Source organism: Lissotriton vulgaris, chromosome 7 (genome assembly GCF_964263255.1).
Source record: "Lissotriton vulgaris chromosome 7, aLisVul1.2, whole genome shotgun sequence".
NCBI lineage: Eukaryota > Metazoa > Chordata > Amphibia > Caudata > Salamandridae > Lissotriton > Lissotriton vulgaris.
The window spans coordinates 238,354,493-238,381,387 of record NC_141695.1 but is presented as its reverse complement, the minus strand read 5'-3'; the positions used below and the strand labels follow the sequence as shown (position 1 = coordinate 238,381,387).

Here is a 26,895-nt window from a genome sequence, read left to right as displayed (position 1 = left end):
CGGCCATCAGCTGTGGGGTCCCTCAGGGTTCCTCCCTGAGTCCGACCCTTTTTAATGTTTACATGTCCCCCCTTGAGAAAGTCGTCGCCCCTTATGGGATCAAACTTTTAACCTACGCCGACGACACTCAACTCGTGGTATCCCTAAACCAGCAAGATCATTCTCTTCCCAACCTACAACTCTGCCTCACTGAAATTACTAAGTGGATGAACCTTTCCCACCTCAAACTGAACAACGACAAAACAGAGATCATGATTCTAGGCAATAAATCTCTCTACAACCCCACTTCCCTTTGGCCACCCATCATGGGTCCCCCCCCTGTTCCGACACATGAAATTAAAAGCCTGGGCATATGGCTAGATGAGGGCCTCAATTTCTCGGCCCAAGCTAGGAAAACAGCGGGAACATGCCACGGACTCTTACGATCAGCAAGAAAAGTCCTTCCCCTACTCCCTGCACATTCCCGCAAACTCCTAGTTCATGGCCTGGTGTTGTCCCGCCTGGACTACGGTAATGCACTGAACTTGGGGGCACCCAAAAAAGTACTGTCCATACTGCAAACAGTACAAAACGCTGCAGCCCGCATTCTTATAGGAACAAACCGCCGTTGCTCAGCCAAACCAGCCTTAACTGCTCTACACTGGCTCCCCGTCCAGGAAAGAGTTAAGTTTAAGGCTCTTTGTACCACCTACAAAATTCTGCACGGAAAGGCCCCCCCAATTCTACAAAACCTCATTTCACCCCATACCACTACTAGAACCCTCCGCTCCTCCAATTGCAACCTGGCCTCCATACCCAGAATCAGGAAAGCTCGTTCAGGCGGTCGTTTGTTCTCATACAACTCATCCAAACTCTGGAACACCCTTCCCCCTGATATCAGAGCTCAACCCAACCTGCTCTCATTCCGTAGAGCACTCAAAACCTGGCTATTCCTGTGAGACTCCACCGCAGTAAGCCTTTTGTCACTTAGCGCTGGGACGCTCACGGGCAGCCATGCGCTCTACAAATCCGTCAAATAAAATAAATAAAATAAATAGGTCTTGTGTGAATCTGAGTCTTTTTTGCATTGTAAATGCTTGTTTTGTTCTTGTGCTCCTGGGTCTTTCTGGCACCCATGGGCAACACAACATTTGAAGAGGCGTTGCTGGAAAAAGGAGAGTCTCTCCCTTCCAATGAAGCCTCTTTCAAACAGATCCCTGCTTGTGAATAGTAGGTACACCTTGAGCAGGGCGCCCTCTAAACACCAGGGATTTGTGTTTTGTATGTCAGGATGATTTCTTTTTCCTGGTTAGGGTGGGGCTGGTTGGGGCCTGAGGGGAGGTTGAAGACCCAGGCATCAGAGTAAATGTTTAAATAAATGAGGGGGGGTATTGTCCCCATGAATTATGATGGCTGAAGTGGGCTTACTCATTTCCTTAACAATACTTGCTGGACTAGGTGGAAGTAGCATCTGAATGGCTCAATAACTAACCAATTGCTAAAGTGGACTGATACATCGTCCTGTGCTTTGGTGGGTGGAAGGAAACGTAGAATGGCTTATTAAGGGACCACTGGCTGAAGTAGGTTCACCCACTGCCTCATGGTGCATATTGTGGTGGGTCAAAGTAAAATGTGAATGGCACAATACCTGATCAATTGCTAACTTGGGCTAACTCACTACCCTACACTTGGTGGGAGCAAATTGGGAATGGCTGAATTACTGTTCAGTGGCTGGAGTGGGCTCCTGCATTGCCCAATGATGTATGCTGCACTAGGTGGTAGTAAAATATGAATGATACAATTAATGACCAGTGACTGAAGTGGGTTGACACAATTAGCGATCAGTGACTAAAGTCGTCTGACTCATTGTCCTATGCTGTGGCCACTGGAAGCAGAAGGTCACATAATGCACATGGCTAACTTTATTGTGTGTTACCCTCATTCTGCTCTCACAAATAACTTTTACCTGGCATCAGGAAAATATGCAAAAACATGGGCATAATGTATTGTTGCCTTATTGGGTGTGTGGCAACTTGAAATAATAGTTGATCTTTTTCTTTTTCTGTTAGCCTTTTTGGAGAAGTACTTTGCAGGGTGAAGTCTGATAAGTGTTTGTTTTTTTCCATTTTTGAGACTGTTTTTGTTGTAAACACACTTTCCTACACTGTCCCTCTCACAGCATTGCATTGCATTGCATTCTTTCAGTTCATAGCACACGTGCAGCATTTATTTCTACGAGTACCTCTTCATTCTGCCAAGGCCAGAAAATTGTAGACAAAAAACAGGGATGGTGTCTCATTGGATGACTCCTTCCTGGGCTCTAATTCGATTAATGGAGGAGAATTTTATGGCAGGGTCTGATTCTGAGACAACATCTGGGGTGGAGGGTCATGTAGCAGAATCTGGAAATGATTTTCCAGTTGGAGTCCCTTCCGATAATGACTTGTCTTCCAGTGATTGTGAGAACTATGCCCATGGCAGTCATGATGTCCCATCACAAGCACAATCTGTAGAACAGAGAGCAAGTGAGCGTGCAGACCAATGCGGAGTGCAGGCAGGTACTGCGGCGGGCACAGGCAGAGTGCTCGCTTTACAACCTCATAATTTATTCAGCCACAAATTCCTCCATTCTCTGAAGATGCTGGTTTTAAGGTCAATACTGCAAATTACTTGTCAATTGACTACTCCCACCTTTTCCTGAATGCAGGCTTCCTTGTGGAAATCGGACACAAAACAAATTTATGTGGCAAACAGTTTCTGAGGAAGCATGGAGGTTCTCTGGTGCCTCACTCAAGAGCTAACACATGGACTCTCACTTTACTTGGAGAAGTGAAATAAATTCTGAGGCTCTGTGAGTCCTGCCCTCCCAAGTGGTACCACCCCAGTCGTGGACCCTTGAAGTGGGCCCGAAAGTGCCCACAGAACCGGCTCATCACCTTTGCTGCTCGACGCATCGCCCTTGACACCGACAAATCGCCTTCAGTGTGGACTTCCCCGATGCAAGGACGTCACATCACCCATTGCATTTCATTGGAGGCGACGCACCTCCATGCTAGGACATTGCCTTGCCCAGTGCAGCCCGTCGGAACCGCCGCTGCCCAACCCTCACATTGCTTCTGCTTCGCGACACATCCTCAATGCGGGACTTCGCATCTCATCGTAACCAGGATTAAGGTACTGTGTTCAGTGGGCCTAACTGGGTAGCTGTACCCAGCCCGAAATGTATCAAAGACAGCCTGTACTTGTGACTGGTTGAGTGACAATGGATCTGTGAATCAGTCCTGTGGGTGTATGAATGTAATGGGCCCTTCAAGGGTGGAGGTTTGTTGATTTAAGTGTTGTGTGTTTTGGACATGAGGATGGTGGTCTGAATGGCTTTGTATGGCATACATAAAAGGTGTGTGAATGGACCATAAAGTGGTTGATGCTTTTGCGCATATCTTTGTGGCTCACTACCACTAAGTAATGAGTTCAGCATTCTGATACTGTTATTGTATTTTACTCTTGGATCCTGTTTCTGCTTGTACTGCCAAAACCAAGTCTGATGTACTCTGGAGGAACAATAACAAATGATGGGGGAGTTCAGAGTGGTGTGTCTTGCATGGACCCCATGACATTTTCTTACCAACAATGCTGTGCTAATCTCAATTTTTGCCTAAAGTCATGCATATTCTTCGCATTTCTGTGACAGAAGTATCTGGAATCTGAGATTTGTTGTACTTTTCCCTAAAACCCCACTATTTAGCTATATTTTTTGGTGCCTTAGAGGGAAATCTTCAAACCCCAGGTGCCTTTAGAATCCCCAGGATTTTAGGAAAAAACGCTGTAAATTTGGTGTGGATACCATTTGTGCAAAAGAAGTTATTATGTGTTAGCACAAAGTATCTCAAACACCAAAAATATGTCTGAGCACTGTGGGTGGAAATTAGTCAGCAGTTCAGGGGTTAAATAATAGGTAAAGGAGTGAGAGAGAGAGAATAGTGGCACGGAACCAGCCACAGTTTGGGCAGAAAATCATATGTGAAATTTCCTGTTCAACAATTACAACTGCTTTTTACTGAACCCAGTTTAGTACATGCGTTTTGAATAAATAGGTAGTGTAAAAAATAAAAGAAATTATACTGGGTATATCAAATGTGAACAGATTAATTGAGAGCACTTCAGGAGTGGCGCAGCGTCTAGGGCGACTGACGCCGGACGCTGGGGATCACGGTTCGATCCCTGGCGGCAGGGGTCTGTCCAGCAATTTGTGACTCTGGGCAATAGCTTGCTTATTCATCTCGACGGCCCCCAGTGCCGGGAAATCTTACAAGTAGCTGTGCGCTTTACAAATACAGGATTATTATTATTAAGAGGCAACTACATTCTACTGGTATTCTCTGCATATCAACAGATTAAGGGCCATATGTATCAAGCCAAATTGACTTCGCAAACGCTGAAGTTCTGCGAATTTCGGCGTTTGCAAATGCAATTTGGACAAATGGTATGTATGAAGGAAATGTGCTTTAAAAATAAGGAATCGCAAAATTTGCGATTCCTTATTTTGCGATTGCATTTAAGGAATCGTAAATTTTGCGATTCCTTAAATGCAATGTAAGAAGCCAAAAAAAATCGCAATTTGGCCTTAAGGAATCGCAAATTACCACCAACTTCCAGTTGGTGGTAAGATGCGAATTCCTTTAAATATGCACATTTTTGTATTTTTTAAAGTGCCATGTGATGCACATACATGCCCTTAGGGCATGTGTGTGTGCCACATGTGCACCCATGCATATTTCAGGGGTGCAACAGGGTGTCCTTTGGACACCCCTGCACCCTTGAAATTATTCTCAATTTGCGATTCGCAAATTGCGAATCGCAAATTGAGAATTATTTCCCATTCATTCCTATGGGCCTCCTGGCCCATAGAAATGAATGGGGATGTATTCCTTTATTGCGATTCGTAATTTGCTAATCGCAATTAGGGAATTCTAAGGAATCGCAAAAAAATTGCGCTTTTGTACATACATACCCATTTGCGATTCTCAAATAGCGATTCCTTAAAAATCGCTATTTGAGAATCGCAAATGGGTATCTTGATACACATGGCCCTAAATGTCAAAAAAGACAAATGCCAAAACCTCCAGCAAATAAATAAAGTCATAACCATTTGTAATTAGTCAACTGAAACTTTCTCCGGAGATAAGGCACAGTGATACCTGGGGTTGGATGTATGACAGTACAACGCATGCTTTTACCACGCATGCCTTTACAACGCGGTTTTAACATCGCAAACCTTTACAACGCATAGCGCTTAGAGGTGCTGGATAGTGAAAAGTTTAAATTTACTATTCCAACACCAGTCCCCGTGGACACTAGGGAAGGTGTTGGATAGTAAATTAAACTTATTCCCTATCCTAGAGCGCCCCCCAGCGCAATGCGTTGTAATGGTTTGCGTTGTAAATACCGCGTTGTAAAGGCACTGCGTGGTAAAAGTTTCGTTGTAAAGGCTGTTCACCCCTGGGGGTATGTGATAGTGAGATTGATAGGTGGAGGGAAAAGAGAAGGAGACTGGAGCGGCTCACAATGGACATGATTCACAAATTATAAAATGTTTACTAACGTATTCTGAGTTAAAAAGAATAATGGAGCACTAATTGTTGTGGAATATTTATTTTAATAGACAGGGCCTGACTCACAAAGGCCATCTTGGACAAAAGTCGAACTTTACGACTTGTGGTATTCACAGAGGTAATTTACAAGTTGTATCTTTACTTCTGCAGTCGGCCTGGAATCTCTTGCTCCAACCGTACTCTCCGGCTCAAGCCGTACTCTCTGGCACTGGCTGGAACCAATGGCCCGGGCCGGACGAAGTGTTCTCAATGAGACAGAATGCATTTTTTACAAAACAGAAATTAGGAATGTAGGATAAATGGTAGAGGAGGTGATGAAAATCAGTTTGGACAGGGAAAAGTTGTGGCTAGACGCTGCATCACATCCCAGAAAGGTTTGCTCCTTTGCATAATGGCACATGCAGTCCACAATTTGCACTCCTCTCAGTGTTGACTGGCAGAGGGAGGCAAAGCGCAGGTGTTTGGGGAAAGGTGGAAGATCAGGTGGTGGTTGATGTATGCTGGTCTTTGGTTGTGTTGGAATTTGAAGAAGTGGATGAACAATTTGAACTGACATCTCTTCTGAAAGGGCAGCCAGTGCAGCTTCATGCAATGGGAGGTGATATGAAACCACTTGGGGAAGTCTAGGATATCCAGCCACTGAATTTATGATGGTTTGCTATCTCTTCATGAGCTGAGAGGGTAGAGTGTGTTGCCGTAGTTCAGTCGGATGGTGAGGAGGGCCTGGGTGACGGTATGCTGTTGGTGGGGAGCTACTTGAATATCTTGCAGAGCATGCATAGTAGAATAAGGTCTCAGGTGGAAATCTGTTTTTCATGGTGAATTTGATGTCGAGGATGATGCTGAGGTTGCTGGTGTGGTCGGTTGGAGTGGGTAAGGGTCCTTGGTGGGGGGACCACCAGACGTTGTTCCGTTGGGAGGTGTTGTTCCTGAAGTTCAGCACTGCTGTCTTGTCTGTTTTGAATATACATCCCTAGTAGTGTGCACTACCAGTTCCCAAGACCTGTAAATTAAATGCTACTAGTGGGCCTGCGGCACTGATTATGTCACCCACACAAGGAGCTCTTTAAACCTGTCTGCGGCCTGCCCCTGCGGACCTTATGTGTGCAGTTTTACAGCCACTTCTATGTGGCATTTAAAACTTGTTGTCAAGCCTTAAACTCCCCTTCTGTTACACCTAAGTCACCCCTCTGGTAAGCCCTAGGTAGCCCATAGGGCAGGGTGCTGTGTAAGTAAAAGGTAGAACATGTACTTTTACGTTTTGCATGTCATGGAAGTGAAAAACACCTAAATTCTTTTTTCTCTACTGTGAGGCTTACTCCTCTCATAGGTTAACATTGGGAATTCCTTATTACACTTTTGAGCTGTAATTCCTGACTAGGAAAGAGTAGCTTTATCATGTTTATATCTTTGGAATAGTAAGAATAAATCCTCTTTACTGGTAAATTTGGATTTCAGAAATGCCACTTTTTTAAAGTGGACATTTCTCTGCTCTTATCGCTCTGTGTGCCTGCAGCCTGTCTCTAATACATGTCTGGGGTGGGTGACAACTTTACTTTGTGCATTACCTCTAGACAGTCACAAACACAATAAGGTTAAGTGTGTCTGCATGTCTATCTGCCTACTGATGGCTTAGCCTGGGCAGGATGTGAGGGAGGAGCTGACACTTACATCTGAATAGGCAAGGTCCTGTCCCCTCACAAAGTGCTGATTACCCCCTCTAGAAAATATGGAGCCAGGACTGGGAAGAAAGGATTTCTGTTCATATCAAAGACCCTTATTTAAAGTTGCCCCCACTTCAAAGGCACTACTGGGTTTAAGTACTGGATCGCTGACCCCTCCAAAACAGACGCTACTGGACCTGTGAAGAAATCAGGAGGAAGGACTGCTGTGCTGCTACAAGGACTGCCACTCTGATGAACTGCTGACCTGCTGACTGCTACCCTCTGCCCTGCTCAGTTAAGGACTAGAACCATCTCACTTGAACCCACAGTGACTCCAAGTGCATGCTGGTTTACCCCCTGTTCTGAAGTCCAAGGACATCAAAGATTTCCTGCAACAGCAAGTGAACTCAGCCATCTGTGAGTCCTGTCCTATCAAGTGGTGCCAGTCCAGATCCCTTGGAAGTGGGTTTTCTGTACTACAACTATTAGAATCCCTTCATCGCCTCCGTTACGCCAATCGGAAGAGGCGCATTTCACCCAACGACAACGCATCCCCTATCTTCAGTGCTGCTTGATGTCAGTGCATCCCTGAGTGTTTGGCTCGATAGCGATGCATTGCATACAAATCCTATGGATCAGAGCCAACGTATCACCTCCCTGCTCCTTGCATCTCGTCCTTGATGTCGACGCAGCCCCCAACCAAATTTACTGTTTCAGCGGGCCTAGGCTGGTGCCTGAATCCGATCCAAGCTCCATCGCGGTTGACCTGAACTTTTGGATTTAGCCGGGTGAAGCACAACCAGATATCCCCGTTGGCACTTTAAGACTCTAAGCACTATATTCTGGATGTTCTTTAAAAATTCATAATTCGGTTTTGTTGTTTAGGTCTTCTTCTATTCATAAAATTATTGTCTATTTTTCTTACCCAGTGTAGAGTCTTTTTGTAGTGTTTTCATTGTGTTACTTTGGGTTGTGTTACACAAATGCTTTACACATTGCCTCTTTAGATTAGCCTGACTGCTCTGTGCCAAGCTACAAGAGGGTGAGCACAGGTAATCTTTTAGTGAATATCTGACATACCCTGTATAGGATTGTGGTCCCTCTGAGGTTCCGTGACGATTTGAACCCGTGTTTTCAATATTGTCGGAAATACATAATACTGGTATCAGCGAACCGCAAATGGTCCATTTAGCATATCCTGGTGTTTTCGCTACGCTATGAGCAAGAGCACTCCTGTTATGAACACATTTCCGATCTACCCATGGCATCCATCTTAGATCATGGCAGCCATTTTGTGTTTCTTGCCCTCACATATGCAATAACCTCTGATCACTTCATTTCGATTAAGGACACGTAGCCTTAGCCGGAGATTCACCTCTTTGATGACACGTACACCTTAAGCCAGATCACGCTGAAGCTGCATGACTCGACAAAGGCTGCCTCCTCTGCCCGAGGCCAGCCCACCTGAACTGGTTCTCGTGTCCATTGTCCTGATCATGATTAGGCGGCCGAAGCTGGTAGCCTTGCCCATTTACAACCCACAAACATCTCTTATCCCGCTTTTCTATCTTCTGCACCTGGCTCTGCTCCCTTCCTTCTGGGCCTTTATTAGGGGGAGGTAACGAACTTTACGATGAGGCGGTCCGGCTCTTGAATGCAATATTGACAAGGGATTGTGATGGACTAGTGGGAACCCCTCTTTGTGATGTTTGGCATCAGATATTATCGACAGTTCCTGTATAACGCCAAATATTTATTGTTTAAGACACAAAGGTTTGGGAATGTACTAACATGTGAAATATTTGCCTGGAGCACAATTTTTAGTATATAAGGAGCAACCTTCAATGTACAAATCGAACAGGCTCCTAGTCTCTGCCCGTGTGTAGATTCTGTGACTTCTGTGTCCCTGCAGTAATAAACCTTTGGTCTTTGACGCCACCATCGAGAAGCCCGTGTTTCTGTTCATTTGCGCACCAAGGCAGGTGGAACTCCGGGGTCTTTGGGTGTTGTTCCCTGACACCTCTGGACGGAACCAAAAAGTCCAGAACTCCAATTGGCGCCCAACGTTGGGCAACGTCATTCGGTACCGGTCCAAAAGCCTGAAGAGTTCGAGAAGCTTCGTGTGAAGATTCCTGAGGGAGGCGCCCCACTTCATCGATCCCGGCATATCGCAAAAGTGGCCCTGACGTTCTCTTCCACGAGGGTTCCCGTTCAGGACGGCTGCAGTGGGCCGTTGCCTTGACCGTCGCCCTGTCTTGGACCCGAGGTGCAGCCCTTAGTACAGCGAAACGTGACGGGTTTCTCCTTGGTGACGTCTTCAGTGCCTCAGTTAAGTATTTAGTGATAACTAGCTGGTTACTTTGTGAGGGTTGTTAAAAATCCTTGATCGGTTCTTGGTTTGGTTTGGTTTTGTAAAGATTATCACTAGTTGTTCTGGTTACGATAATCTATTTGGTTCAGTTTGGGTATCGATACATTAGTTTGGTTTTGGTAGGCCTAAGTTCTTGGTTCGAGTGCACATATTTGTTCCGTGTTTTGTTTGTTTTGTGTTCCGGACTGAAAATGGTAAGTCGGAAAATGTTGTCTTGTTTTGGTTGCAACCGTGACTCACGATTGGAGGATTCCTGTCTGGTTCCTCCGATTGGGACTCCCCTTTATGACTTATATTGCAAATTTGGTGTGGGTCCTATATCCTATAACGAGGTATGGGTCCGCTATACTGCGAAGGATGGTGTCCTCAGTTGGCCACTACATGGTAGTTTTGAACAAGAGATTCTTGACAATTTAGAAGCGAAACTGTTTAAGAAGAAAGCCCGGCCGGCAATGTTTGATTCTTTCCGTTACTGGCGAAAAGAATCTAAACAGAGAGAAATGAAAAGGTTGAAGAAAGAACAGAAAGAGCAAGAAGAGTTAACTCTGGAGCAAGCAACTAAACAGTTGCAAGATAATGAGTGTGAGAAGGCTATTGAGGTGGCCATTAGAGAGCGTAATTTAGCGATTGACAAATGCTATCCTGCTTTGCCATCGAAAACAGCTAAGATACTAGAGGATCCCGAAAATGATCCCCTGTTGTCTTATCTGTTACGGTCACCTCCACCGTATGCACAAGGTGCTACGGTTCCGCCTGTGCCAAATGTTCAATTGCCAGTTGCTGGACAACCTGGCATTCCTGCTCCTGTTCCTCAGAATCAAGTTCCTGTACCTCCTGTGGTTAATGTGAATGTTCCTACGGCTCCTCCTCTTCCTGGGTTGCCGACTTCTATACCTGTATCTGTCTCGCTTACACCTACTACTTCACAAACTATTTTCATCGATACTCCTACTGCTTCGTCATCTGTTCCTACCTCTACTGCGTTCTCTACATCTGCGAGTGTGTTAACTCCACTTTCTGTACGTCGGAAAATAACTGATTCTGTTGCTAGTATACTGTCTCCTTTATATAAATCTTTAATTAAGACTCCCACTCCTGATTCTGTCCAGAGACGTAGTCAGCTACCAAGTACTGAAGAACGGGGAATTTTAGATTCCACGGCTCTCAGATGGATTACGAAAGTTAGAAGATATAGTACGAGAGATGTACTAGATACGTTTATGCAGTGGAAAGAACCGACGCAACGGTACGTCTTCGATGAGATGTGCTCGTTGTTACGTGAGGAAATAGAGGAAGATGATGTCGAATCAGACTTGGAAGATTTAATTAAGGTGCAAAAAGAGTTTGCTGCAGGAATGATAGTGGGTGACAATATCGAAGAAGCGATGGAACTTATTTTAAGTTTTAGGAATGATCCATCTCTTCGTTCGCCGAGAGATTTAGAGAAAGGTAAAATGAAGCTAAGTCGCCAATATCCTATGAGGGAGGTTCCTCCAATCTGGCGCGAAGCAATACAACGTGATGATAATGCAGGTATTGCAGCTGCTCCAGCACAGTTCCAACGAGTGTGGATACACATTCCATGGAAGCGAGCTGAAGTGCTAGCAGTGAAACAGGCCTTGCCAGATCCGCGTAAGAATCCTGCTGGATATTACAAGGAATTGACACAGACAGTTGAGGCTTGTATAATGAACTTAGCGGACATCGACATGTTATTTGGTAATGTAGTTCCACAACCAGTGTGGGCTAAAATTCGTAGGGAGGATCATCAAGCAGCCTTAGGTGGTGATTGGGCAGCTATCACTGCAGCGGATGGTCAGCAAACGGGTGGTGCAAAACCCGAACCCCTAATTGCTAATCTTCCAGGTAGAATAATTGACTTAATGAAGACTCTGATGCCTGCGTTGCGTGTCAATTGGGATAAATTATCCGCATGCAAGCAGAAGAAAGACGAAAGTGTCTCCGACTTCTTCACGAGGTTCGAAGAGACTTTTGTAGATCATAGTGGTCAGGATATGAGCACAGAAGGAGGACAGAGACTGTTTGTCGATAAATTTGTGCATAATTTGTTACCTGAATTATGTAATAAATTAAAAGATTCAGAGAGTGCGTGGGCTGTTTCCACAACTGCGCAAATACTTGCGACTGCACAGTACTACGAAAATAGGGATAAAGAAGAAAAGGAGAAATCAGAAAAGAAAACGAAAGATTTAAAAACTAAGGTTCTTTTGCAGCAGACGTATCCGCCTCGCACGAATCAGACTAATATGCAGCAGAATTCGTATCAAAGGACAGATTATAGTTCAACCAGGCCTCAATACCAGTGGAATCAGTGCGCGTACTGTAAGAAAGAGGGTCACTACAAGAATGAATGTCCGATCTTAGCGCAAAATAATGCTGCAGCAGCTCAGAGAGGTCGTGGTGGTTTTGTGCAGAATTCTAGAGGTCGAGGGCGAGGTGCTATGCCTCCACAAACGAATGATCGTCCCTCCAATCATTTTGATCAACGAAATGGACAGTCAGCTCAACAGAATAGATCTCAGCAATATCTAGTTGAAGATTATTGTGAAGTTGATGAGGGATTTCAACAAAATGGGTACTAGGACAGCCATAGACAGAGAGAGGGAGTAGTATCAGTTCCAGTGGATCAGAGTGGGCCTTATGTCGCAGTAGCAACATCAGGTGTAGTCGAACCGTTTCTGTTGGATACTGGTGCTGCAAAAAGTTCTATCATTCATGCGAAACTCCCTGGCGCACCTTTGTCTGGCTCTACAAATGTTTCCGTAGGTTTTTCAGGCGCCCCTGTTTACAACCCGATATCCGGTCCTTTGTCTATTTCTGTTGGACCGTGTCAATTGAAAGCACCCTTGATTTTGACGACAGGTTGTAATGAAAATCTGCTTGGTTTAGATTTGTTAAAACGACTATATGCGACATTGTACTGTTCTCCGGAAGGGGTACAGCTTACTTTGGGTAAAAGAATCACTTCTCCGATGTACTTGTCAATGGACGCACTCCCGCCAGAGCTACGTTCACTCCCTGATTCTCTTTGGGCGACTGGTCCTAATGATGTAGGCCTTTTAGAAATACCACCGTATGTAGTTACTTTGAAAGAAAATGTAAAATTTCCAAGAATTCCTCAATATAAAATATCCAGTGAAGGAGAGCGTGCACTTTTATTGATTGTGCAAGATTTGATTAAGAAGGGTGTAGTTGAAGAAACACGAGGAAATGTTTGTAATAGTCCTGTATTGCCGATTCTGAAACGAACTGATCCTACGAAGCCTCCAGTGTATAGGTTTGTCATAGACCTTAGAGAAGTCAATAAGATTGTGGTTCCTCAGTTTCCTGTGGTTCCAGACATTACTGCCTTGTTAACGTTAATTCCTGCTACAGCTACTTGGTTCTCAGTCATCGACTTAAAGAATGCCTTTTTCAGCATTCCGATAGCCGAGGAAAGCAGAGATATTTTTGGCTTCTGTCTAGGAGGTCGAAGTTTCAGATTTAAACGCGCTCCACAAGGCTACTGTGAGAGTCCATCTATTTACAGTCAAGCATTAAAAAGTCAGTTAGATTCTTTTGTCCTTCCTCCAGGTTCTGCCCTAGTACAGTACGTAGATGATCTTTTAGTGGCTGCGGATGACAAGGACACTTGCAAAGCAGCTACGGTATCGTTATTGCATCATTTGTCTAGCTTGAATCACAAGGTGTCACCTTCCAAGATGCAATACTGCTGCCAAGAAGTGACCTACCTAGGTCATCTCTTGTCAAAGGAGGGAAGGAAGTTGACCCCAGAGAGAATAAAAGCAATTACGCAAATGAGTGTTCCACGCACACAGAGGGAAGTACGTGCCTTTTTAGGTATTACCTCCTACTGTAGGCAGTGGATTCCAAATTTTTCTCTTTTAGCGAAACCATTGGTAGCTTTGACTGGGAAAAATGTTCCGAGTCCGGTGCCATGGTCTGATGAATGTCAAGAGAGTTTTACTGAATTACGAAAAGCCTTGTGTTCAGCTCCTGTATTGGGTACACCCGATTACAGTAAGCCATTCACGCTCTACGTTCACGAGAGAGAAGGTTGCGCGTTGAGTGTTCTGACACAGAAGTTTGGTGATAAACAACGCCCTTGTGCGTATTTCTCATCAACATTAGATCCGGTAGCCAGAGCGTTACCTAGTTGTTTGAGAGCTACAGCGGCAGCTGCAGCTTCCATTCGACAATCTGCTGGTTTGGTGATGAACAACATGCTAGTGGTCATGGTTCCTCATGCAGTGGATACACTCATGAACCGAACAAAGACACAACACCTTACTAGTGCGAGATTATCTGGTTACGAGCTGACACTACTAGCGAGTCATATTCAGATCAAAAGATGTAATGTATTGAATCCAGCAACGTTGTTGCCGACTGATCAAGAGTCGAGTGATTCTGAGCCACATGACTGCTGCTTTAAAACGGAGGAAGAGACAAAAGGACGCATTGATTTGAGGGATACTCCATTATCAGATCCGGATGGTACGCTGTATGTGGACGGGTCATGTTTTAAATTGGAGAATGGTGATGTGACTGCTGCTTATGCAGTAACGACTTTGGAAACGATTGTGGAGACTGCAAGAGTGAGTCAGAATTCTGCCCAAGCTGCAGAATTAATAGCTCTAACGAGAGCATGTGTTTTAGCTGAGGGAAAGAGAGTGAATGTTTTTACAGATAGTCAGTACGCATTTGGCGTGGCCCATAGTTTTGGCCGCTTGTGGAGAGAAAGAGGTTTCATTACGTCCCATGGGACTAAGATTCAACATGGTCAGCTAGTTAACGACTTGTTGGAATCTCTAACCTTGCCGACTGAAGTTGCGATTGTGAAGTGCAGTGCTCATAAAGCAATCACGGATGATGTTGGACGTGGAAATGCTTTTGCTGACGAAATTGCTAAACAGACAGCTAGAGACGCGATGAGCAGAATGTATGTTGCAACGTCTGCAAGATGGATCGCTGAGTCTGGAATGTGTGAGGATACAATGGAAAGTGTGAAAGAGATTCAGAAAGAAGCAACTGAGGAAGAGAAACGTGTATGGAGAGAGAGTATGGGCAAGCTGGACTCGAATGGGTGTTGGATTGATTTGACAGAACAGCAACGTTGGATGTTGCCTGATGCGTATGTGCTTGCAGTGGTGACAATGGCACATGGAGTGGCGCATATAAGTTCTAAAGGTATCTGTAAGATGTTGGCTCCGGTCTGGAAGAATGATGGGATCAGTAAGTGTGCAGAGAGAGTGGTGAAAAACTGTATGGTATGCCTGATGCATAATCCTGGCAAGGGAACTCCAACTCCAGCTGGTCACTTCGCTCCTCCTTCCTGCCCCTTTGAAGTGATTCAGTTAGACTTCATTCACATGGATCGCTGTAATAATTTGAAGTATGTCCTGGTGGTAGTTTGTGCTTTTTCCAGGTGGATAGAAGCATACCCGCTGAAGGACAATACTGCCTTATCAACTGCCAAAATTCTTCTCAAAGAATATTTCCCTAGGTACGGCATGCCACGGATTGTATGGTCAGATAACGGAAGTGAGTTTATAGGGAAAGTTATGCAGAGTGTGTGTGCAGGCCTAGGGCTGAAACAAAAATTTCACAGTGCAAACCATCCTCAGTCTGCTGGTTTAGTGGAGGGTTATAATGGTACCCTCAAGTTGAAGATAGCTAAAATACAAGCATCCACAGGTTTAGCTTGGCCAGACGCACTTCCTTTGGCGTTGTTATCAACGAGAGCAACTGTACATTCTAGAGTAGGGCTTAGTCCCTACGAGATAGTCTTTGGCCGCCCAGCAAATATCTGGGGTGTGCCAAGGCCTAAGAAATTTAACTGTATAGAATACCCAATGTTGATAGACTACCTTTACGACTTGACTGCTAAATTGAGTCTTATTCATCAACAGGTTTTTGATGCTTTGCCAAAGCCTCCGGAGAGTCCAGGGCATCAACTGAAACCCGGCGACCAAGTGGTGGTCAGAAATTTTGCGAGGACAAAGAATCTTCAGCCCCGCTACGTCGGCCCCTTCCAGGTCCTACTGACAACAAGGACAGCAGTTCGTGTGGCTGGACGCAAACACTGGGTACACGCGTCACATGTAAAGCGTGTACCCTTGCCACTACCTTACGACAACTGGGTGAAAAAGGGAATTGGTGCCTCCGAAACTGACAGCACACCGAAGTTCATTCCTTTCAGCGATGCCGAATTGATTACTGATACTCCAAAATCTGACTCTCCTCCTGAAAAGACTCCTTTGAACACTGAACATTTGTCTCCAGCATCAGAAGAAACTTTGCTATCTGCGAACCTAAACACTACAACAGCTGCTAGTGATACACTATTTTCCGATCAGACAATACCTGCGAAACAGAGATACAATCTGAGAAAACGAAACATGGACAAATAAAGCAGGCAACTGCATATTGTGATTTTGATATATTGAACATTTGCCTTCAGCCAGGAAGTTTGCTATTGTTTATTGTTTTTAATTGCCTTGCCGTCTGGGTAGCCGTAGGGCCGTGGCTGTGTGCCTAGTTTGAATTTGCAGGGGTCTGACACAAGGTCGATCTTTCTGTTGGTTCTGGGAACTCCCAGGGCTGACAGAGGCATTTTCATCTACGTACACATCATCAGTGGTCGCGAGCGGATTGTAGAAGATGGAGCTTCCTGCGCTGCAACGAGAAAATGTGATCTATGTTCGCAGAAACAGACTTTATAGAATTCTTCGTAGCAAATGCTTTTTGATGCAATGTGCTGTTACATTTTTGGTTATCTTAGCAACATTGGTGGGTGGAATCGTCTTTAGTATAAATTTGATTTTTGTGCCAATTACTACAGTACCTCCCCTTGATCCTGCTACTTCTACTGTTTCTTCTATACACTCTTTTCACCCGTTTCCTGAACATGAGCAAGCCCGACGTTCAGAGTTCATTAACAACACTTTTGTACAGCTCTTGCACCAACACCAACTGGTAGTTAACACTACAGACTGCTGGGTGTGTGGCTTGATACCCCACACTATGGATAAAGGTATTCCCTATCTGGTTTTGCCTTTCAGCTACAATGGATCATTTCAGGCCCTTCAAACCATCTTTGCTTATGCCCTTGAGACCTATCCTCCACGTCCACCACGTTCCACTAGATATAACTCTGCCAACAAAGCTTTAGTCCAGGGAATTATTGACATGATCAAGGATGTCAATAATACTCCATCATACCCTAGAGACGAATTGCGAGTGTATCTAAGTTGGAACACTTCAGAGTATCGCCTTAGTTTAGGAGAAAGCAAGCGTAAAAGCTCAACTCCAATCTGGGTCGTACCTCACCGAGGTCAGGTCTGTTTGCAAGGTAATGGGAGAAATCCGAGAGCTCAGCTAGGGAGGAGTGAGTGCGTTGAGACTTATGTGTTTCCGGCTAACTCTTCCCCTGCCTTCCTTACTGCTAGGGGTACCTATTTCATCTGTCAAGACCGAGCATATACATGGTTGCCTGCCGACTTTGCAGGTTCATGCTACATTGCTCGATTGTTGCCTCCAACATACACTGCTTCATCTGATTACCACAGAACCAGAATAGCGAGAGGTGTCTTCAGCAAAGAAGATACTGCTGGTCAGGAAGCTGGAGACTTCTTCAAAGGCTTCCTTCCGTTCTGGGGGCCTATGGCCAATAGTAGAAACATACGTCAGCTAACACGGGTAGTTGAATCTACTATTGCCGAAACTGCTGGTGCCCTTAGCAATTTGACAGCTGAGCTTCAGGCGGACAGACTCATGACGTTGCAAAACCGTATGGTTTTAGACGTTATCCTTGCAGACCGAGGTGGGGTATGCAGAATGATCCAATCGAGCTGCTGTGTCTTTATTCCTAATAATGCTCCAACAGTCTATGAGGCGATCTCTAAGCTACATAAGATTTCCGACTCTATACACGTAGACGAGGGAAACTGGTCCTTTATGGAGTGGGTTTGGACTCTGATTTCAGCGTGGGGATGGAAGGTTCTTATGGTCATTGGTGTCATCCTAGTATTCCTATTCTCATGTTGCCTGATTATCCAGTGTGGTCCAGCTCTGTGTAGTCTTTGTGCTGCAACTTGTTACAGAAAACCACCTGCGTTTGGAGAAAAGGCACGAGAAAGGATGATGATACAACAGCATGTCACTGACCTAATGAGCATAGAATTAGATTCTGATATAGACTGATTAATTGCCTATGTAAGGGCAAAAGGAGGGTCTGAGGTTCCGTGACGATTTGAACCCGTGTTTTCAATATTGTCGGAAATACATAATACTGGTATCAGCGAACCGCAAATGGTCCATTTAGCATATCCTGGTGTTTTCGCTACGCTACGAGCAAGAGCACTCCTGTTATGAACACATTTCCGATCTACCCATGGCATCCATCTTAGATCATGGCAGCCATTTTGTGTTTCTTGCCCTCACATATGCAATAACCTCTGATCACTTCATTTCGATTAAGGACACGTAGCCTTAGCCGGAGATTCACCTCTTTGATGACACGTACACCTTAAGCCAGATCACGCTGAAGCTGCATGACTCGACAAAGGCTGCCTCCTCTGCCCGAGGCCAGCCCACCTGAACTGGTTCTCGTGTCCATTGTCCTGATCATGATTAGGCGGCCGAAGCTGGTAGCCTTGCCCATTTACAACCCACAAACATCTCTTATCCCGCTTTTCTATCTTCTGCACCTGGCTCTGCTCCCTTCCTTCTGGGCCTTTATTAGGGGGAGGTAACGAACTTTACGATGAGGCGGTCCGGCTCTTGAATGCAATATTGACAAGGGATTGTGATGGACTAGTGGGAACCCCTCTTTGTGATGTTTGGCATCAGATATTATCGACAGTTCCTGTATAACGCCAAATATTTATTGTTTAAGACACAAAGGTTTGGGAATGTACTAACATGTGAAATATTTGCCTGGAGCACAATTTTTAGTATATAAGGAGCAACCCTCAATGTACAAATCGAACAGGCTCCTAGTCTCTGCCCGTGTGTAGATTCTGTGACTTCTGTGTCCCTGCAGTAATAAACCTTTGGTCTTTGACGCCACCATCGAGAAGCCCGTGTTTCTGTTCATTTGCGCACCAAGGCAGGTGGAACTCCGGGGTCTTTGGGTGTTGTTCCCTGACACCTCTGGACGGAACCAAAAAGTCCAGAACTCCACCTACTTGGACAAGGTCATATCTCTGCCAAATAGAGACCCATTTTCTAACACAAAGGTGTTGTTTTATGTGTGAGATTAAAGTATTTTATCTGTTTGCCAGCAGAAGCACTGGTTGGACATTGATTTGATTTCTGAGAATCTTACCCCACAGCAGTTCCCTAAATAAGTATTGGACTTCTTCACTTTGCTACCCTACAGGTAAAGTGCTAAAGAGGAGGGGAAGTTGCTCCATTTTAAGCTCAATATCTAGGTTAAGCCCCTAGTGGTAAGAGGCTCTGATTAACACAATGTAAGTCCAGTAACCCCTCAATATGCTGGGATTTCTGGAAAAAGATCCACATGTTCACATTTAAATCAAAATAAATATTCATCTACAAACTTTTATTAGCAAGGTGTGTCTTCCTCCTATGTTACAAACTGTTCCAAGGACGAGTCGTACTCAATGTAATGAAGATTTTTCATTAGTAATTTTATAGTACTTCCTAAAGGCCCAAACTACACTAAAGGTCTCGAAAGTTCAAATAAATATTCCCATTTGGTGCCTGAACTTACAATTTGGTATTCAAGAATATCAGTAGCCTCTTAAGCCTTTAATTTGTTTTTATTTGTGTGGCCTAGATAACACTTGCTTTTGCCACTGAAGCTCTCATTGCGAGTGGCCTGTTTTTGATGTGTTAATTATCACATTGATGGTACAAAAGGGGGTGGTGATGGACGGAGCATCCGAATCAATCAAATACTCACTCCCAGTCAAAAGATCTGGGTTTAATCCATCACCGTTCTTTAGCCCACTCTGCCACCCCAGTTCAGACATGGCTATTTGCAAATCAGTCTGACCCTGTGCCTCATGGGAACAGTCCAGCCCGAACTGCCAACCCATGTCTTCCCTGGACCGGAAACAAGCTTCCGAGGACCGGTTTCTGGCATTCCAGCCGTCTTCAGCCCGGCTTGCTTGAATCCAGTGGCAAAGTGTGCAAGGGACTCACGTCTGAGCATACCCTGCTACACTTATGGCGGCAAAAAGCGGTACAAAAGGGGGTGGTGAGGGACGGAGCATCCGAATCAATCAAATACTCACACCCAGTCAAAAGATCTGGGTTTAATCCATCACTGTTCTTTAGCCCACTCTGCCACCCAAGTTCAGACATGGCTATATGCAAATCAGTCTGACCCTGTGCCTCATGGGAACAGTCCAGCCCGAACTGCCAAGCCATGTCTTCCCTGGACCGGAAAAAAGCTTCCGAGGACCGGTTTCTGGCATTCCAGCCATCTTCAGCGCTGCTTGCTTGAATCCAGTGGCAAAGTGTGCAAGGGACTCACGTCTGAGCATACCCTGCCACACTTATGGAGGCCAAAAGCGGTAAAAAAGGGGGTGGTGATGGACGGAGCATCCGAATCAATCAAATACTCACACCCAGTCAAAAGATCTGGGTTTAATCCATCAACGTTCTTTAGCCCACTCTGCCACCCCAGTTCAGACATGGCTATATGCAAATCAGTCTGACCCTGTGCTTCATGGGAACAGTCCAGCCCAAACTGCCAAGCCATGTCTTCCCTGGACCGGGAACAAGCTTCCGAGGACCGGTTTCTGGCATTCCAGCCATCTTCAGCCCGGCTTGCTTGAATCCAGTGGCAAAGTGTGCAAGGGACTCACGTCTGAGCATACCCTGCTACACTTATGGCGGCCAAAAGCGGTACAAAAGGGGGTGGTGATGGACGGAGCATCCGAATCAATCAAATACTCACACCCAGTCAAAAGATCAGGGTTTAATCCATCACCGTTCTTTAGCCCACTCTGCCACCCCAGTTAGAACATGGCTATATGCAAATCAGTCTGACCCTGTGCCTCATGGGAACAGTCCAGCCCGAACTGCCAAGCCATGTCTTCCCTGGACCAGAAACAAGCTTCTGAGGACCGGTTTCTGGCATTCCAGCCGTCTTCAGCCCGGCTTGCTTGAATCCAGTGGCAAAGTGTGCAGGGTATGCTCAGACGTGAGTCCCTTGCTCACTTTGGCACTGGATTCAAGCAAGCCGGGCAGAAGATGGCTGGAATGCCAGAAACCGGTCCTCGGAAGCTTGTTTCCGGACCGGTCCAGGGAAGACATGGCTTGGCAGTTCGGGCTGGACTGTTCCTATGAGGCACAGGGTCAGACTGATTTGCATATAGCCATGTCTGAACTGGGGTGGCAGAGTGGGCTAAAGAACGGTGATGGATTAAACCCAGATCTTTTGACTGGGTGTGAGTGTTTGATTGATTCAGATGCTCCGTCCATCACCACCCCCTTTTGTACCGCTTTTGGCCACCATAAGTGTGGCAGGGTATGCTCAGACGTGAGTCCCTTGCTCACTTTGCCACTGGATTCAAGCAAGCCGGGCTGAAGATGGCTGGAATGCCAGAAACCTTTCCTCAGAAGCTTGTTTTCGGTCCAGGGAAGACATGGCTTGGCAGTTCGGGCTGGACTGTTCCTAGGAGGCACAGGGTCAGACTGATTTGCATATAGCCATGTCTGAACTGGGGTGGCACAGTGGGCTAAAGAACGGTGATGGATTAAACCCAGATCTTTTGACTGGGTGTGAGTGTTTGATTGATTCAGATGCTCCGTCCATCACCACCCCCTTTTGTACCGCTTTTGGCCGTCATAAGTGTGGCAGGGTATGCTCAGATGTGAGTCCCTTGCTCACTTTGCCACTGGATTCAAGCAATCCGGGCTGAAGATGGCTGGAATGCAAGAAACAGGTCCTCTGAAGCTTGTTTCCGGTCCAGGGAAGACATGGCTTGGCAGTTCGGGCTGGACTGTTCCTATGAGGCACAGGGTCAGACTGATTTGCATATAGCCATGTCTGAACTGGGGTGGCAGAGTGGGCTAAAGAACGGTGATGGATTAAACCCAGATCTTTTGACTGGGTGTGAGTGTTTGATTGATTCAGATGCTCCGTCCATCACCACCCCCTTTTGTACCGCTTTTGGCCACCATAAGTGTGGCAGGGTATGCTCAGACGTGAGTCCCTTGCTCACTTTGCCACTGGATTCAAGCAAGCCGGGCTGAAGATGGCTGGAATGCCAGAAACCTTTCCTCGGAAGCTTGTTTTCGGTCCAGGGAAGACATGGCTTGGCAGTTCGGGCTGGACTGTTCCTAGGAGGCACAGGGTCAGACTGATTTGCATATAGCCATGTCTGAACTGGGGTGGCACAGTGGGCTAAAGAACGGTGATGGATTAAACCCAGATCTTTTGACTGGGTGTGAGTGTTTGATTGATTCAGATGCTCCGTCCATCACCACCCCCTTTTGTACCGCTTTTGGCCGTCATAAGTGTGGCAGGGTATGCTCAGATGTGAGTCCCTTGCTCACTTTGCCACTGGATTCAAGCAATCCGGGCTGAAGATGGCTGGAATGCAAGAAACAGGTCCTCTGAAGCTTGTTTCCGGTCCAGGGAAGACATGGCTTGGCAGTTCGGGCTGGACTGTTCCTATGAGGCACAGTGTCAGACTGATTTGCATATAGCCATGTCTGAACTGGGGTGGCAGAGTGGGCTAAAGAACGGTGATGGATTAAACCCAGATCTTTTGACTGGGTGTGAGTGTTTGATTGATTCAGGTGCTCCGTCCATCACCATCCCCTTTTGTACCGCTTTTGGCCGCCATAAGTGTGGCAGGGTATGCTCAGACGTGAGTCCCTTGCTCACTTTGCCATTGGATTCATGCAAGCCGGGCTGAAGACGGCTGGAATGCCAGAAACAGGTCCTCGGAAGCTTGTTTCCGGTCCAGGGAAGACATGGCTTGGCAGTTCGGGCTGGACTGTTCCTATGAGGCACAGGGTCAGACTGATTTGCATATAGCCATGTCTGAACTGGGGTGGCAGAGTGGGCTAAAGAACGGTGATGGATTAAACCCAGATCTTTTGACTGGGTGTGAGTGTTTGATTGATTCAGATGCTTCGTCCATCACCACCCCCTTTTGTACCAATTATCACATTGATAACATGTAAAAACCAAGGTATTTGAAATGTACTGGATTCGTTTATTATCACTGTTGGACTTGGCCCTCTCTGCAGGGTCTACCCCAAAGTTTTTTGCCTTCACCCTTCGGTTTTCTGAACCCATTTTTGGTGGTTATTTTGACTCTGTGCACTTTATCACTGCTAACCAGTGCTAAAGTGCTTGTGCTCTATCCTTTCTTACATCCAATTGGCACATTTAATTTACATGTAAGCCCCTAGTAAAGCGATCCTACATGTAACTAGGGCCTGTACATTAAATGCTAATTGGGGTCCTAACTATGGCCCTGTATCTGGGCCATGCTCCATCATGTTAATCAAAAACGTAACACGGCCCCTGAATGAGCAGATATCTGGCAGAAAGAACAGGGTAATAAGATTATACGCATAAACAAACTGCCTGATACAATCAATTGACGTAATATCTCGCTGTATTTTGATAGATGCTGATGAAGTCATCTGGGAGTCAAGGTGTATATACATGTACTTTCAACAATGCTTAAAACAAAAGTAATGAGAGAAAAATAAGAAACATTTTATCAAAAAAATATATAATTTTTCATAGTCATATATATAATCTTATGTGCTTAGATCTTGCACAACAGGGCATAACATAAGTCCATCAATATAAAGAGAAATGATAACTGAACCCAGAGAGATAACAATAACTTCACCCCCACTACTGGTACTTCAGCTCATCAACCATACAATTCATACCACATTCATTCAACGGACAGCCCTTTTCACATGTCAGAGAAACCATAAACCCACAAGACATTGTTCGCCTGTAGGTAACAGCAATCCACGAATGCTGTACAAGTGAAAGATTAAACAATCTTCAGATATTATTTACATATGTCTGATAATTTCTTTTAACCACCATGGTGATTGAGTATATTATCCATTGGTTTTCCTAATACTTGTGTCTTGTGGTCTAATGATGCACCGATGCGTGTTTTGGTATAGACCCACAATCCAGGTCAACATCTTCTTCAGGGCGCAATGCAACTCCAGTGAAGGAGTAACCAGAGGAGTATCCTGAGGGAACTCTAGCTGCTGACTGGCCGCCCTTAAGAAAGAAACAGGGTTCCCCTCTGGAGTCTTAAATATACAGAAGATATAGGCAATACGCTAAATAGTAGCCTCCAACCACTGTCTTCGTAAGTGAAAAATGATCCCGCCTGGCAATACCGTTATCGAGAAATAGTCATACATTGATCTGGCGGAAAGGATACAGGACTGCAGAGCGTCTGTTAGCATAGTTTTTGGTTAAGGACCTTAATAACCCATCATCTCTTGAAATTCAGTAGTAGAATTTTACAATATTCAGGGGATTGTGGCGTTTGAACATGTGACTTTGTCTTGGTCTGGCGCAAACTGATGCCCACAGTTGGAGCTTTGTGCTTTTAAACACTGTTTCCCCAAAATCTTTAGAATTGCATATCTCCAATTCTAGAAATTGGATTTTTGTCATTTTGGTCTCAAATATGTATTAAAATGTACTTTATTTATCTAAGCTAGTGTCGTATTTTTCTGGTGATGTGTTTTGACTTTATTTCTGTTTGTGTACTGCATAAGTACTTTACACATTTCCTCTAAGTTGAGTCAGACTGCTTTTGAGCCAAGCTACCAAATCAATCAATCAACTAGGGTTGGGAAAGCGCAGCTACTCAACCACAAGCGCCTCAAGGCGCTAGGGGGATAGGTGGTCGGCTTCTTTGAATGCTGGGATCAGCCAAAGAGCCAGGTCTTGAGGTCCTTCCTGAACTGGAGCAGTGTAGAGACTTTCCAGAGGTGGAGGGGGAGGTCGTTCCAGGCCTTGGCTGTGAGGTAGGAGGACTTTCCATCCATTCTGGTCTTGTAGATGTGTGGAATAGGGGCCAGAGAGAGGTCAACTGATCGGAGATGTCCTTTGGGTGCGTTGAAGGAGAGGCGTTGTCTTTAAGTATGCTGGTCCGTAGTTGTGGACGGCCTTGTATGTGTTGAGCATAGGCTAATTTGGGCTTTGTTTCCGTTTCACTCCGACAATTGTGGTTGCTGCTTGAGAAGGGTTTCACTACCCTCAACCAGTAACCCAATTTCCTACAATCACCTATTATGAGTCTTGCTCCTAAAATCGGACATACCATGTGGATTTTAATACTTACTGAACCAAAATCTACATCTCAGTATTTTCTCCTTTTAAACTCTGGTAGGTTTGATCTACCAAAAAAGGGGGTGTGTTCTTATCACACATGGTAGGTATTGGGTGAGCTAGAATGTAAGACATAATTCTGATATGTGCGGTATAAGGATATACCACACATATCAGTCAGTATAGGTCCACTCATAATGAATGCCAGAGACTTATCCCAATGTTGGTAAATAGTAGAAGCTGCTTAGAAAAGTCTTTATTCCACTTCTCATGTAAATACCTGGGGCAGGTTGGAGATTTTTGCTCTACATATGGCACACATTTCATTTCACAGATCAAGAAACCATGACAGGAATGAAAGCAAGGACCTACTTACAGGTGGACTAGCGACTTCAGCCCCCGGAAGGCTTTTCGGGAAATTGACTTAATAGTGTTATTTTCGATGAATCTGCAAAGGTAATAACACCAAGATCATACATCATGATACTTAGCAAGGACAAAATCCACACTCATTTGCCTGATTATGCTCAACTTTTCATTTTACCCATACAGAAATCCATGACAACAATTGCCCTAACACAGAAATGTTTAAAACGTCTTCTTTCAATTGCAGCGCTATGGAGTTTCTTAGTTCATTCATAAAATTCATTTGGAAAAAAGGCATATACTTCACGTGTTGTTACATTTATTTTCCATTCTTTCTATCAACGTTTTATTACAGTATAATACACAGTGGAGTCAATTTACAAGAAGGTGCCTCAGGGTGGCACCACAAGCCCTTTGGCTGTGTCACGCTGTGGCACTTTCAGAGGACAGGAATGCAACATATTTACAATTATATGTCGCATTCCTTTGCTCTCTCCTGTGCTGTCGTACAAACAACTGCCAAGCGCCGGTGCAGGTACCCTTGCACCATGGGGCAAGGATGCCTGTGTCGTGGGGAGATAGTTTTTTTGCAGGAAGGGGCACCTTCCTGCACAAAAACAATCAATACAGGCAGTTTACTCTTTCAATGCGTGCTGTAGAATGCAGCACACGTTGAAAGAGGAAAAAAATGAGGAGAAATTAAAACATTTCTCCTCATTGCACCTCGATACGGGCGTAGCATACTGACGCATTTCCTGGTTTACGAATCCTCGTAAATGTGGAAATGTGTCTGGTTCCATGGGTGTTGCTTGAGAACACCCACAGCAACTCCCATGGAACGCCCCTTTCACACACAGTGCTGCGTGTAAGGGGGCCGTATTTACAAGGACATGAAAAGTCACGCACGTGTAAATATGGGGCGGTGAAATGTGCTGCCACTGCGTCACAAAAAGTGACGTACTTGCAGCGCAAGGGGCTTGTAAATCTGCCTCAGTAAATCTCCAGATAGTTCTGGTTACCCGACTCCAAGTATTCATTAAGATCGATAGATGAAAGCAAATCGGTTTGAAACAAGACGTTGAAGAAATAACTTGGATTGTGTTTGGTCAACACAGAGGACAAAATTGTTAAATCAAAAAATGTGCATTACAATAAATGCACAGAAACAGCTGTAACTGTAAGTTTTAAAACTAGATCCCGCTAAAAAAATAATGCTTTTATTGTACAATCACCTTAACCCTGACCTGGATTTTGACACATCTGTAAGCTTGCCTCTACCCTAGACATAATATTTACCCTAAACCCTACCTTAACCCTAAAACTTTGATGTGTTTGTTTCATTATAAGTCTTATGAACTTCACTCCAACTATTCATCTAACAGAACTTCAATCCATTAACCCGCGTATTTATTGTTCTGTAGCTCAAATGTGTGATACACGTTTTGCAAAGTTTGTGTGGTTTGTAAAAAAGCACAAGCGTGAAAACAGCAAAATAACTTTTTCAGAAAATAGCTCTGCAAGCACTCACTTTGAGTGGAAGAGTGATCTTGTTCAACAAGTGAAGTTTCA

The 26,895-nt window shown here is 45.0% G+C and overlaps 1 protein-coding gene across 1 annotated transcript in view; it reads right to left on the bottom strand.

Moving 5' to 3' along the window:
• LOC147701281 (leucine-rich glioma-inactivated protein 1-like) overlaps positions 1-26,895 on the bottom strand; it is a 166,584-nt gene that overhangs the window by 47,571 nt on the left and 92,118 nt on the right. The window contains exon 4 of the mRNA XM_086930015.1: positions 25,337-25,408. Coding sequence (XP_086786141.1) covers positions 25,337-25,408 — 72 coding nt within the window. The remainder of the gene's footprint in view (positions 1-25,336; positions 25,409-26,895) is intronic.